This window comes from Cherax quadricarinatus, chromosome 2 (genome assembly GCF_038502225.1).
Source record: "Cherax quadricarinatus isolate ZL_2023a chromosome 2, ASM3850222v1, whole genome shotgun sequence".
NCBI classification, from domain to species: Eukaryota; Metazoa; Arthropoda; class Malacostraca; order Decapoda; family Parastacidae; genus Cherax; species Cherax quadricarinatus.
This window is the reverse complement of record NC_091293.1, coordinates 58060844-58072981: the sequence shown is the minus strand read 5'-3', so window position 1 is coordinate 58072981 and position 12138 is coordinate 58060844. Positions and strand designations below refer to the sequence as shown.

The 12138-nt window shown below is 39.0% G+C and overlaps 1 protein-coding gene across 8 annotated transcripts in view; it reads right to left on the bottom strand.

Annotated features, from left to right (window-relative positions):
- Nucleotides 1-12138, bottom strand: part of LOC128684094 (enoyl-CoA delta isomerase 2-like) — a 132132-nt gene that overhangs the window by 53814 nt on the left and 66180 nt on the right. For all 8 annotated transcript variants that reach the window (XM_070088441.1, XM_070088449.1, XM_070088485.1 and 5 more), the window contains exon 3: nt 11273-11430. In XM_070088441.1, coding sequence (XP_069944542.1) covers nt 11273-11430 — 158 coding nt within the window. The remainder of the gene's footprint in view (nt 1-11272; nt 11431-12138) is intronic.

Here is a 12138-nt window from a genome sequence, read left to right as displayed (position 1 = left end):
AGCTATTGTGTCATTGTGGAAGTCCTTGGCATTGGAGGTTTGTGGCAAGGATGTGGAAGAGTTGGTGCAGAACGACGAGGAAGAACTAACCACTGCAGACCCACAAGAGCTTCAGGTGCAACAGCAACAGATCACATCTCAGGAATGTTATTCAGAGCAGGATGAAGAGAGATGGAGGAAGATGACTTTGTCAAGGATTAGGGAAATGTATTCAATGTTTACAAAGGTGCAAGCATTTAATGATGAATTTTATCCTGTCACAGAAGTTGCAAGCTGTATTGGCAACATGTACAATGATACTCTTGTGTCCCATCTTAGGGAAATCCTAAGGGTACGTGAGAAACAGAGCTCTCTGGACAGATATTTTGTGCGACAGGGGTTCGGTGACTCTTAAGCTGGTCCTAGTGGCATTAAAAAACCAAGAAGGGAGGTAACCCCACCAAAGGACATGGTACTTCAAGTATTTATGGAAGGGGATTCCCCTTCCAAACAATAAAACACCTGCATCATCTTCCCTCCTACCGTCTCATCACTCATCAACAACTCCACAATAAAGGTAAGTGGCATTTAATTATTGTTTATTTTGCATGTCCCATTCATTTTGGTGTAGGGAAATGTATATTTCATGTAAAAAAAAATAATTCCATGCTTTGGGGTGTCAGAAACGGATTAATTCTATTTCCATTATTTCTAATGGGGAAAATTAATTTGACCAATGGCAAATTCGACTTACAACAAGCTCTCTGGAACGGATTAATGCCATTGGTTGAGGGTCCACTGTATTATGGTTTTCTTATGAAAGAAGTGATCTAATGCAATTAGCATTACAAACTCCGTTTTCTCTTATACTAACACGTCTGAAGGAGGAGAGAATGGGAAGACATTTTTCACAGTTGGAGCAAGAATGCCCGTGACTGCGTCCTCCCCTGCCACCACATACATAATAACATACATATTTTATTCATTCTAGAGTGTATATCAGGTTTTTATGTTATTTATATTGTTTATTATGTCATATTAGATGAATTGTGATAGATAAATAAGCCATAGAGTTGATAATAGTGTCATATTGAAGTATACTATTTTGTCATGCCTCCTGAAAGCAGAAACGAATTAATCGGATTTACATTATTTCTTATGGGAAATACTGCTTCAAGTTTCGAACCTTTCGACTTTAGAACTAGCTCCTGGAACGGATTAAGTTTGAAACTCGCACTGTACATTTTATTTTATTTTTAGGTAAGTGATGAGTGTACTGTAAATGCATTTTATCACTTTAGGGTGCTTTAAATGTTGTAGTATATTATGTGTGGGTGGGTTGGCCAGGAGGAATATCGTCCCTGCCACACCTGATTTCTTACAATAAATACTACTCACCTCTCACCCTACATTAAGACTACAAATATTTTGAGGTAAGTAATGAGTGTACTGTGTATATATTTTAATTTTTGTTGTTTTAATGCCTAGTTCTATTGCTAACTTAATATATATTAGTGTAAACTAATATATATTAAGTTAGCAATAAGTGGAAAAAAAATGGCTGTAATTGGCTGTGTGGAAGAGTTTGCTCCATTTGTGTACACATACTGGCATCTGTTGCTGAGGTATGACTTCAGGTAGTTGAGGGAGTGCCCTCTTATACCATAGTGTGATAATTTTATGTGCAGCAAATCATGGTCAACTGGATCAAAAGCTTTACGTAAATCAATGAAGATTCCCAGTGGGACTTCTTTTTTCTCTAGTGCAGTGTTTATTTGTTCTAGCATGTGTATAATAGCATCATTCGTATTTTTATTAGGCCTGAACCCAAATTGACAGGGGTTGAGTATGTTGTGGGAGATGAGGTAGGAATAGATTCGCTTATGAATTAATTTTTCAAAGATTTTAGAGAGAGGGTTTAAGTTGGATATTGGCCTATAGTTATTCAAGTCTGCCTGATCTCTTCCTTTATGTTTCGGGGTGACCCTCGCTATTTTGAGAACTGTAGGGAAGGTAGAGGATTCGATGGGTTTGTTAACCCTTTCAGGGTTTTCGTCGTACTAGTACGTTTTACGCGTAGGGGTTTTTGACGTACTAGTACTCATAAATTCTAGCGGCCTCAAATCTAGTGGGAGAAAGCTGGTAGGCCTTCATATGAAAGAATGGGTCTATGTGGTCAGTGTGCACAGTCTAAAAAAAATCCTACAGCACACAGTGCATAATGAGAAAAAAAAAACTTTGACCATTTTTTTTTAATAAATCAGCGACTTTGCAGTGTATTTTCGTATGGTATTTATTGTTGTATTCTAGTTTTCTTGGTCTCATTTTATAGAATGGAAGACATATTACAGAAATTGAGATGATTTTGACTGGTTTTACAAAGAAAGGTGCCTTGAAATTGAGCTCAAAGTAGCAGAAATGTTCGATTTTTACCAAACTTCAAAAGTAAACAAATCGTGCCAAGCGTGCAATACACGTCAACTGGTGAGTCTAATATTCTTTCACAAGTGCACCAATAATATTTATACCATTTTTTACACTAATGCAGTAGTCTGCATAACAGTAAATCTTATATTTTTTGTGAAAATAAAAATTCAAAGTGGAAAGCAAAAGAATATAAGAGGGGACTTGAGACATGACTAATGACTAGAGGAAATGTCATTTTAGTGTCAGGAATGTCTTTCTTGTTTATTCTGGACCCTATTCCGAAATTGGCATCTTTTGAAATTTGTGTGAAATTGGCAAAATTGCTAAATTCTGACCACTGTACTGGATAGTTGAATTTCATAAATGAGTGGTTTCTTGCATCAATTTGATAGAAAAAATGGAGTTCTAGCGAAATATTCATGTTTTTTGTCGACTAGTACAGTGAAATTGGCCGAAAATGGGGCTCAAAGTGGGCAAAATCGCCGATGCGTAAACATCGCCGAGACCGCTAACTTTGCGAGAGCATAATTCCGTAAGTTTTCTATCAAATTTCAAACTTTTGGTGTCTTTATGATCGGGAAAAGATTCTCTATCTTTTCATAAGAGAAAATAATTTTTTTTTTTTTAAATTTGGCCGACCCTGAGAACGAGTTTCGGAGAGGGCCTGTCGACCCTCAAAGGGTTAAAGAGTGTTGCAATGATTGGTGACAGCACTTATGAAGCTCTTTTGCATATAAAGGGTGGTATTTAAATCTCCTGTCTTGTTCTTCAGTGCGTTGATAATAAGGGAGACTTCTGTTGGGTTAGTCAGACCTAGGAACAGTGTGTTTGGGTAGGTGCCAGTGAGGCAGTCATTGGGTGGGGTATTTGAGCTTGGGATTTTACCTGCAAGGTTTTTTCCTATGGTGGAAAAGAAAACATTGAGTCTGTTTGCTGTTTCAGTTGGTGGGAGTAGGGGTTCATCTGGTTTTGTTAGTCTGATTTTTGTTTCAACATAAGAACATAAGAACGAAGGAACACTGCAGAAGGCCTACTGGCCCATGCGAGGCAGGTCCAAGTCTCCTACCGGCTTAAGCCAATGCACCCAACCTAGTCAGGTCAGGTCACCTTGATTTAAGGGAGGAACACGGCAACCGTCCTGGTAGCACAAGCTAATCAGGTCCAACTCACATCCACCCACACCCACTCATGTATTTATCCAACCTATTTTTAAAGCTACACAACGTTCTGGCCTCTATAACTGTACTTGGGAGTTTGTTCCACTCATCCACAATTCTATTACCAAACCAGTACTTTCCTATATCCTTCCTGAATCTGAATTTTTCTAACTTAAAACCATTGCTGCGAGTCCTGTCTAGGCTAGATATTTTCAGCACACTATTTACATCCCCTTTCTATATTCCTGTCTTCCATTTATACAGCTCAATCATATCCCCCCTAATTCTATGTCTTTCTAGAGAGTGCAGATTCAGGGCCCTTAGTCTATCCTCATAGGGAAGGTTTCTGATACATGGGATCAACTTTGTCATCCTCCTTTGTACATTTTCCAGAGCATTTATATCCATTCTGTAATACGGTGACCAAAACTGTGCAGTATAATCTAAATGAGGCCTAACCAAGGATGTATAGAGTTGAAGAACAACCTGAGGACTCCTATTATTTATGCTTCTTGATATAAAGCCAAGGATTCTATTAGCTTTATTGCAAACACTTATGCACTGTTGTCTTGGTTTCAGATTACTGCTAACCAGAACTCCTAAATCTTTTTCGCAATCCGTAATATTAAGATCTACATTATTTAGTTTATATGTGGCATGGTTATTGTCCTGTCCAACATTTAGAACTTTGCATTTGTCTATATTAAACTGCATCTGCCACCTCTCCGACCACTGCATCAGTCTACTCAAATCTTCCTGGAGTGCTCTAATGTCCTCGTCAGAATGAATTCGACGGCCTATTTTGGTGTCATCGGCAAACTTGCTGATGTCGCTCTTTATGCCCTCAACTATGTCGTTTATGTATATTGTGAACAGCAGGGGGCCCAACACTGACCCCTGTGGAACACCGCTCATAATGCTTCCCCACTCTGATTTCTCCCCATTTATGCAAACTCTCTGCTGCCTATTTGTCAACCATGCCTCTATCCAGGAAAAAATTTCTCCTCCTATTCCATGTGCCTTAATTTTCCTCAATAGTCTCTGATGTGGGACCCTGTCAAAAGCCTTACTGAAGTCCATGTACACAATATATTCATTACCATGATCTACCTCCTCAAATACCTTAGTGAAAAAAGACAACAAATTCGTAAGGCAGAAACGCCTCTTTGTAAAACCATGCTGAGATTCGTTGATTAATTTATGCTTTTCAAGGTGGCTACGAACTGCCTCGGCAATTATTGATTCCATAAATTTTCCCACTATGGAGGTTAGGCTTATTGGTCTATAGTTTGAAGCTAAGGATCTGTCACCTGCTTTGAAAATAGGTATCACATTTGCCATTTTCCACTTATCTGGCACTATGCCAGTTTGTAGTGATATGTTGAAAAGATTAGCCAAAGGTTTGCTAAGCTCCTCTTTACATTCCTTTAGAACCCTTGCATACAGTTCATCAGGGCCTGGGCATTTGTTAGGTTTTAATTTATCTATTTGCCTAAGGACCATGTCACTTGTGACCCTAATTGTGCACAGTTTATTATCGTCCTGTTCCACATAATTTATCATTTCTGGAATATCGCTGGTATCCTCCTGTGTAAAAACTGAGAGGAAGTATGTGTTAAAACTTCTACACATTTCCTTATCACTGTCAGTGAGCTGACCCGAGGAACTTTTGAGTGGGCCTATCTTGTCCCTGATCTTACTTCTGTATACCTGAAAGAATCCTTTTGGGTTAGTCTTTGAATCTCTTGCAACTTTAACCTCATAATCTCTTTTTGCTTTTCTAATTCCTTTTTTTATTTCTCTCTTTAACTGAATATATCGATTTCTTAATTGCCCCTCTCCTCTTTTAATTTGCCTATATATGCCTCTCTTTTGACCAATTAGATATTTTAATCTATTGTTCATCCATTTAGGATCATTTTTGTTTGATCTGATTTCCCTATTTGGAACATAATTTGACTGAGCAGCTAGAACTATGCCCTGGAAAGCATCATATCGGCATCCATCACCACCTACCTGACCCTTAGTCAGGTCATTCCAGTTCAGCCCACCTAAGTAATTTTTCAGTCCTATGAAATCAGCCAAGCGGAAGTCAGGGACAGAGACTTGATTGCCATTATTAGGGGAATTCCAGGATATATTAAAACTGAGTGATTTGTGATCACTTTCCCCAAGCTCATCATTAACCTCAAGATTATTAATTAGTGTTTCCCTACTGGCAAGAACCAAGTCAAGGAGGTTATTTCCCCTAGTTGGCTCTGTCACAAACTGTTTTAAAAAACAATCCTGGATCGTATCAAGAAAGTCACCTGACTCTAAATTTCCTGTCAAATTGCTCCAGTCAATCTGTATATAGTTGAAATCTCCCATTAGCACAACATTTTCGTATGTAGATGCCTTACGAATTTCGTCCCATAGAAGTTTACTGCACTCCCTATCAAGATTTGGGGCCCTGTAAATCCCACCCAAAATTAGTTTTTCTCGGCCCTCGAGAAGCTGTAACCAAACATATTCAGTGGCTGACGCTTCTAATTTTATATCTTGTCTAACACAACAATTTAAATTGTCTCTGACATACATCGCTACTCTACCACCTTTCCTGTTGACCCTGTCAGTGTGGAATAATTTATAGCCTTGTATGTGACATTCAGAGGGCATCTCTCTATCTTTCAGATTGAGCCAGGTCTCTGTTATAGCAATAATATCTATGTTTCCTGCACTTGCAATTAATCTTAGCTCATCTATCTTATTTCTTACACTCCTGCTATTAGTATAGTAAACCTTAAGGGAGCTAGTCCCTTGCTGCCCTCTGCTGTCCCCCTTTGTTTGCTGACCTGATCTATTGTTTTTATTTATAACTTCATGCTGAATGCCTTTTATACATTTACTGTTTCGAACCCTAGTGTTGCAACCTGCTTGTTTCCCACACACACCCATACCTCTATCTTCTATCAGTTTAAAATCATAGGCATTTCACCAATGGCCTTCTCAATCGAGTCTGCAAGTGCTACCACCCCAGCCCCAGAGAGATGTACCCCATCCCTTGCATACATATCATGTTTGCCATAAAAGTTGTTCCAGTTGTCAATGAATGGGATTGCAAGTTCCTTGCAGTATCTGTCTAGCCAGCAATTTACACCAATTGCCCTAGACAACCTTTCATTTCCTACTCCCCTTCTAGGCAAGATGCTACATATGATTGGGATCCCTCCCTTAGACTTAATGCAATCTATAGCTGACCTATACTTATCTAGCAGCTCTTCTCTCCTACCCTTCCCAATATCATTTCCACCAGCACTGAGACAGATAATGGGCTTGTTCCCATTACCTGACATGATATTATCCAGCCTGTTGACTATGTCCCCAACACCAGCTCCAGGGAAGCACACTCTATCTCTCATCTTCTTATTACTGATATCTTTTTTGTTCCTAGAATTTCAGATAGGGTTTTCCAGGTCTTTTTTATATCACCTTTCAAGTTGGATAATCTGTTCTCATAATACAATTTTTTTGCCCTTATCAGGCTGGTTAGGATTGATGAGTAACATTTTGTTTGGTCTCTGGTTACCTGAAGTTTGACTGGAGAGTTCCAGGGGTCAACACCCCCACAGCCTGGTCTGTGATCAGGCCTCATGGTGGATTAGGGCCTGATCAACCAGGTTGTTACTGCTGGCTGCATGCAATCCAACGTATGAGCCACAGCCCGGCTGGTCAGGTACCGACTTTAGGTGCTTGTCCAGTGCCTGCTTGAAGACAGCCAGGGGTCTATTGGTAATCCCCTTTATGTATGCTGGGAGGCAGTTAAACAGTCTTGGACCCCTGACACTTATTGAGTTGTCTCTTAACGTGCTAGTGACACCTCTGCTTTTCATTGGGGGGATGTTGTATCGTCTGCCGAGTCTTTTGCTTTCGTAGTGAGTGATTTTCGTGTGCAAATTTGGTACTAGTCCCTCTAGGATTTTCCAGGTGTATATAATCATGTATCTCTCCTGCCTTCATTCCAGGGAGTACAGCTTCAGGAACTTCAAGCGCTCCCAGTAATTGAGGTGTTTTATCTCCGTTATGCACGCCGTGAAGGTTCTCTGTACATTTTGTAGGTCAGCAATTTCACCTGCCTTGAAAGGTGCTATTAGTGTGCAGCAATATTCCAGCCAAGATAGAACAAGCGACCTGAAGAGTGTCATCATGGGCTTGGCATCCCTAGTTTTGAAGGTTCTCATTATCCATCCTGTCATTTTTCAAGCAGATGTGATTGATACAATGTTATGGTCCTTGAAGGTGAGATCCTCTGACATGATCACTCCCAGGTCTTTGACGTTAGTTTTTCGCTCTATTTTGTGGCTGGAATTTGTTTTATACTCTGATGAAGTTCTAATTTCCTCATGTTTACCATGTTGGAGTAATTGAAATTTCTCATCGTTGAACTTCATATTGTTTTCTGCAGCCCATTGAAAGATTTGGTTCAAGTCTGCCTGGAGCCTTGCATTGTCTGCAATGGAAGACACTGTCATGCAGATCCGGGTGTCATCTGCAAAGGAAGACAAGGTGCTGCGACCCATTCTGTACTGTTTTTCATATACAGTAGACCCCCGCCTCACGAACGCATCGCGTTACGTTAAATCCGCCATACGAAGCATTTGAACGCAAAAATTTTGCCTCGCATCGTGATAAAAAAACTCGCCTTACGTGATTCGTCCGGGACGCGTGCCACGTGTGGCCTCAGAGCCAGTGTTTACAAGCCAGCCAGTGTGGTCGCATCTACGCATACATTCGGTACATTTCACATTATCCCAGTGTTTCTAGTGCTTGTAACTGCAAAGTAAGTCGCCATGGACCCCAAGAAAGCGTCTTGTCCCATCCCTGTGGTAAAAAGGGGCGAGAATTAGTATGGAATTGAAAAAAAGAGATTAAGGAAATGTGTGCAAGGTGGGTTGAACTGCGAACCTTTACGGATGAAAATCACCCTGACACAGCTACTGCAAGCCGTGTTATGGCCCATTTTAGGAAAGTCTTAAAGGAACAGGAGGTACAGAGCTCTATGGACAGATTTGTTGTGCGACAGAGGTCCGGTGACTCTCAAGCTGGTCCTAGTGGCATTAAAAGAAGAAGGGAAGTAACCCTGGAAAAGGACTTGCTACATCAAGTCCTAATGGAAGGGGATTCCCCTTCTAAACAATAACTTCCGCACTCTCCCCTCCTCCCATCCCATCAATCATCACCAGATCTTCAATAAAGGTAAGCGTCATGTATTCTATTCTTAGTAGAGTAGTAATTGTGCATGTCTTCTTCAGTTTGTGTGTATTAAAATTAATATTTCATGTGGTAAAATTTTTTTTTTTCATACTTTGGGGTGTCAGGAACGGATTAATTTGATTTCCATTATTTCTTATGGGGAAAATTAAGTCGGCTAACGATAATTTCAGCTTACGATGAGCTCTCAGGAATGGATTAATATCGTAAGGCGGGGGGTCCACTGTATTGTTTTAATGTCACTTTTGCACCATTTATAACATTTCTGGTATATTTTTAAAACTTCATGCAAAAGTGTATTGTGCACTGTAATAAACAGAACAGAGGAAATCAGCTCTAATATACATCATTTAGGTATGTATACTGGTCAGAGAGCCCGTCATAAGTCCGAGTTGTTGGTAAATGAGTACGTTGCTAAGTGAGGAGACGCTGTAATAAAAATAATAATAAATTACTCTGGGTTGCTTTCAATGTTGTATATTACATTATTATAGGTATTTTCATTAACCCATCTATAACATTTTTTTTTTTCAAAATTATATAAGAAACATGCTACATATCATATAAACAAGATATATACAATCATAGTAAAACAAATTAACATAATTGTGAGGTGTGGTAGCCAGGCGGGCTACCACACCTGACTTCATACAATAAATGCCACAGGCTGAATAGTGGAGTTGACTTAATTTGTGTACATACTTGTGTCTATCATTAAGATAAGATTTTAGGTAATTGAGGAAATGTCCTCTGATGCTGTAATGATTTAGTTTTAGGTGCAGGAGATTGTGATCCACTGTATCAAATGCTTTCCATAGATCTATGAAGAGCCGCAGAGGATATTCAGTTTTATTAAATGCTGTATATATTAGTTAAAGCATTTGTATAATACCATCATTCATACTTCTTTTTGGTCTAAACTAAAACTCGCAGGGGTTAAGTATGTTGTTGGATTGTGTGGATGTAAGGTAGGAGTAAAGTTGTTTGTGTATTATTTTTTCAAAAATATTAGAAAGTAAGGGCAAGTTTGATATAGGTCTATAGTTGTTCAATTCAGTTGGATCACCTCTTTTGAGGATCGGAGTAACCCATGCTGTCTTGAGTATGGATGGGAAGTTTGAGTACTCTACAGATTTGTTAAACAGTGTTGCAATAATGGGTGGGAGAATGTTAACAAATTCTCACTACAGGCAGCACACTCCACCAATATTCAAAACTCTAAACCTACTCACCATACAAAACATCCATACTTATTACTGCACCTACTACATACATAGAACACTTAACTCTGATATAAACCCTCCCCTCAAACGTCTCCTTACCAACCTCAACAGAACACATGACCATAACACAAGCCACAGATCACTCTTTGATGTTCCTCATGTCCATCTCACGCTATGCAAAAACCCAATGCACATAAAAAGCCCTAAAATCTGGAATTCATTACTGGTGAATATAAAAGAAACACTGTTTATAAATTTAAGTCTCTTCTCAAAAATCACTTACTCACCTACAACTAAATAAATACTGAACAATTGTATCTCATAAATGTTTCTCAATCAAACTTTTTGTTATTTTTTAATTATATTACCTAACAAAATACTCCATTCTACTGAATGCACAGCAACACAGTAAATGACCATATGACCTGTCTTTGTAATACTCATTTGTGCTAAATTGTTATCTGTTTACAATAATGTTTTTACCACTGAATATATCATTGCTTAGTTAATCTTAAGTTAATTTTAAGCCTGCCCATAATGCTCTGCATACAAGGGGCTTTGGCATGTTGCACTTTAATAACTGTATTCCTTTGTACTTCTCTGTATCATGTTCAAATTAATAAATAAATAAATAAATAAATAGGATTGTTCACTGACGTTATCACTACCACTGATTACTGCTAGCATTTACTGCGCACCTTAAAAACACTAAGGTTCTCAGAGCCTTGATCCCCCACGTCTGTGTGACTGCATGTGTATGTGTGTATGATGGTGTCTCTGTACATGCATGTATGATGGTGTCTCTGTACATGTATGTATGATGGTGTCTCTGTACATGCATGTATGATGGTATCTCTGTACATGCATGTATGATGGTGTCTCTGTACATGCATGCATGATGGTGTCTCTGTACATGCATGTATGATGGTGTCTTCGTATCTAGTCAAGTATCTGCTCCTTGTAGTTAGGATAACTGAGGACTTGTTTAGTACTGTTACTGCACCACAAAAAAACACTATTAAATCAGAATAACAACAAAAAGTAGTAATAAATGCACTGAAGTACTGTACTGAATAGCTAATTTAGTACTGTACACAGAGTTTAGAGAAATACTTCAATAAACACTGAAAATAAAGAAATAAAAAGAACAATTTTACCAGTAGATTTTGCTAAATATTTGAAATTCCATTATTTCAAGAGTATATTGTATTACAGTATATTTTTTATAAACCTGACCTGATCAAAAGATCTCGAATTTCAGTCAAGGTGATGTGGTAGAAATTTGCTTTATCATTACCAGCACAGTAAACATCACCAGCTCCTGTAGTAGCTGTGATGATGGTATGAGGGTCACTGGCAGCATCCTGCAGGGCTAACACAACTTCATCAAACATCTGTTATGAATGAATTATGCTGTTATTGCTTTATCAGTTTAATAACAATAATAATATTTTTTAACACCAGTCATCTCCCACCAAGGTAGGGTAATTCGAAAAAGAAGGAACACTACATAAATAACCCACACCTAGGAGAGAAAAGTTTACGACAACGTCTCAGTCTGATTTGGACCACGTACAAAGTCACACTAATCACAAAACAGTGAGGGAGCCAGTATATATAGATGGCCGGTTTGCTGAAAGAAGATAAAGACAGACATATGTATGTATGTACAGCGGACCCCCGGTTATCGGCCGGTTCTGTTATCGGCCAACTCGATGATCGGCCGGTTTTTGGGTGCCCAGTTATCAGCCATTAATTCAGTGATCGGCCATTTGGGACGCGTCCATCCGTCAGCCGGGGCCACTTTGGGGGCCAGTTTGGCTGTCTCTCTCGGTGGCTGAGGAAGCTTCTGCTCATACATCCAAACATTTTGCTTATTTCCCATTGTAGTTTGTGTTATTTATGAAGTGCAACTGTGAAATAAGTAACCATGGCTCCAAAGAAAGTTCCTATGGTAAAGAAGGCGAGAAACACCATGGAATTTAAGTGTGAAGTGATTGAAAAGTTTGAAATTGGTATGAGGGTGGTGGAACTTGCCAGGATGTACAGCAAGAATAAATCAACAATTACATCCATCCTGGCAAAGAAAGAACAAATCAAGG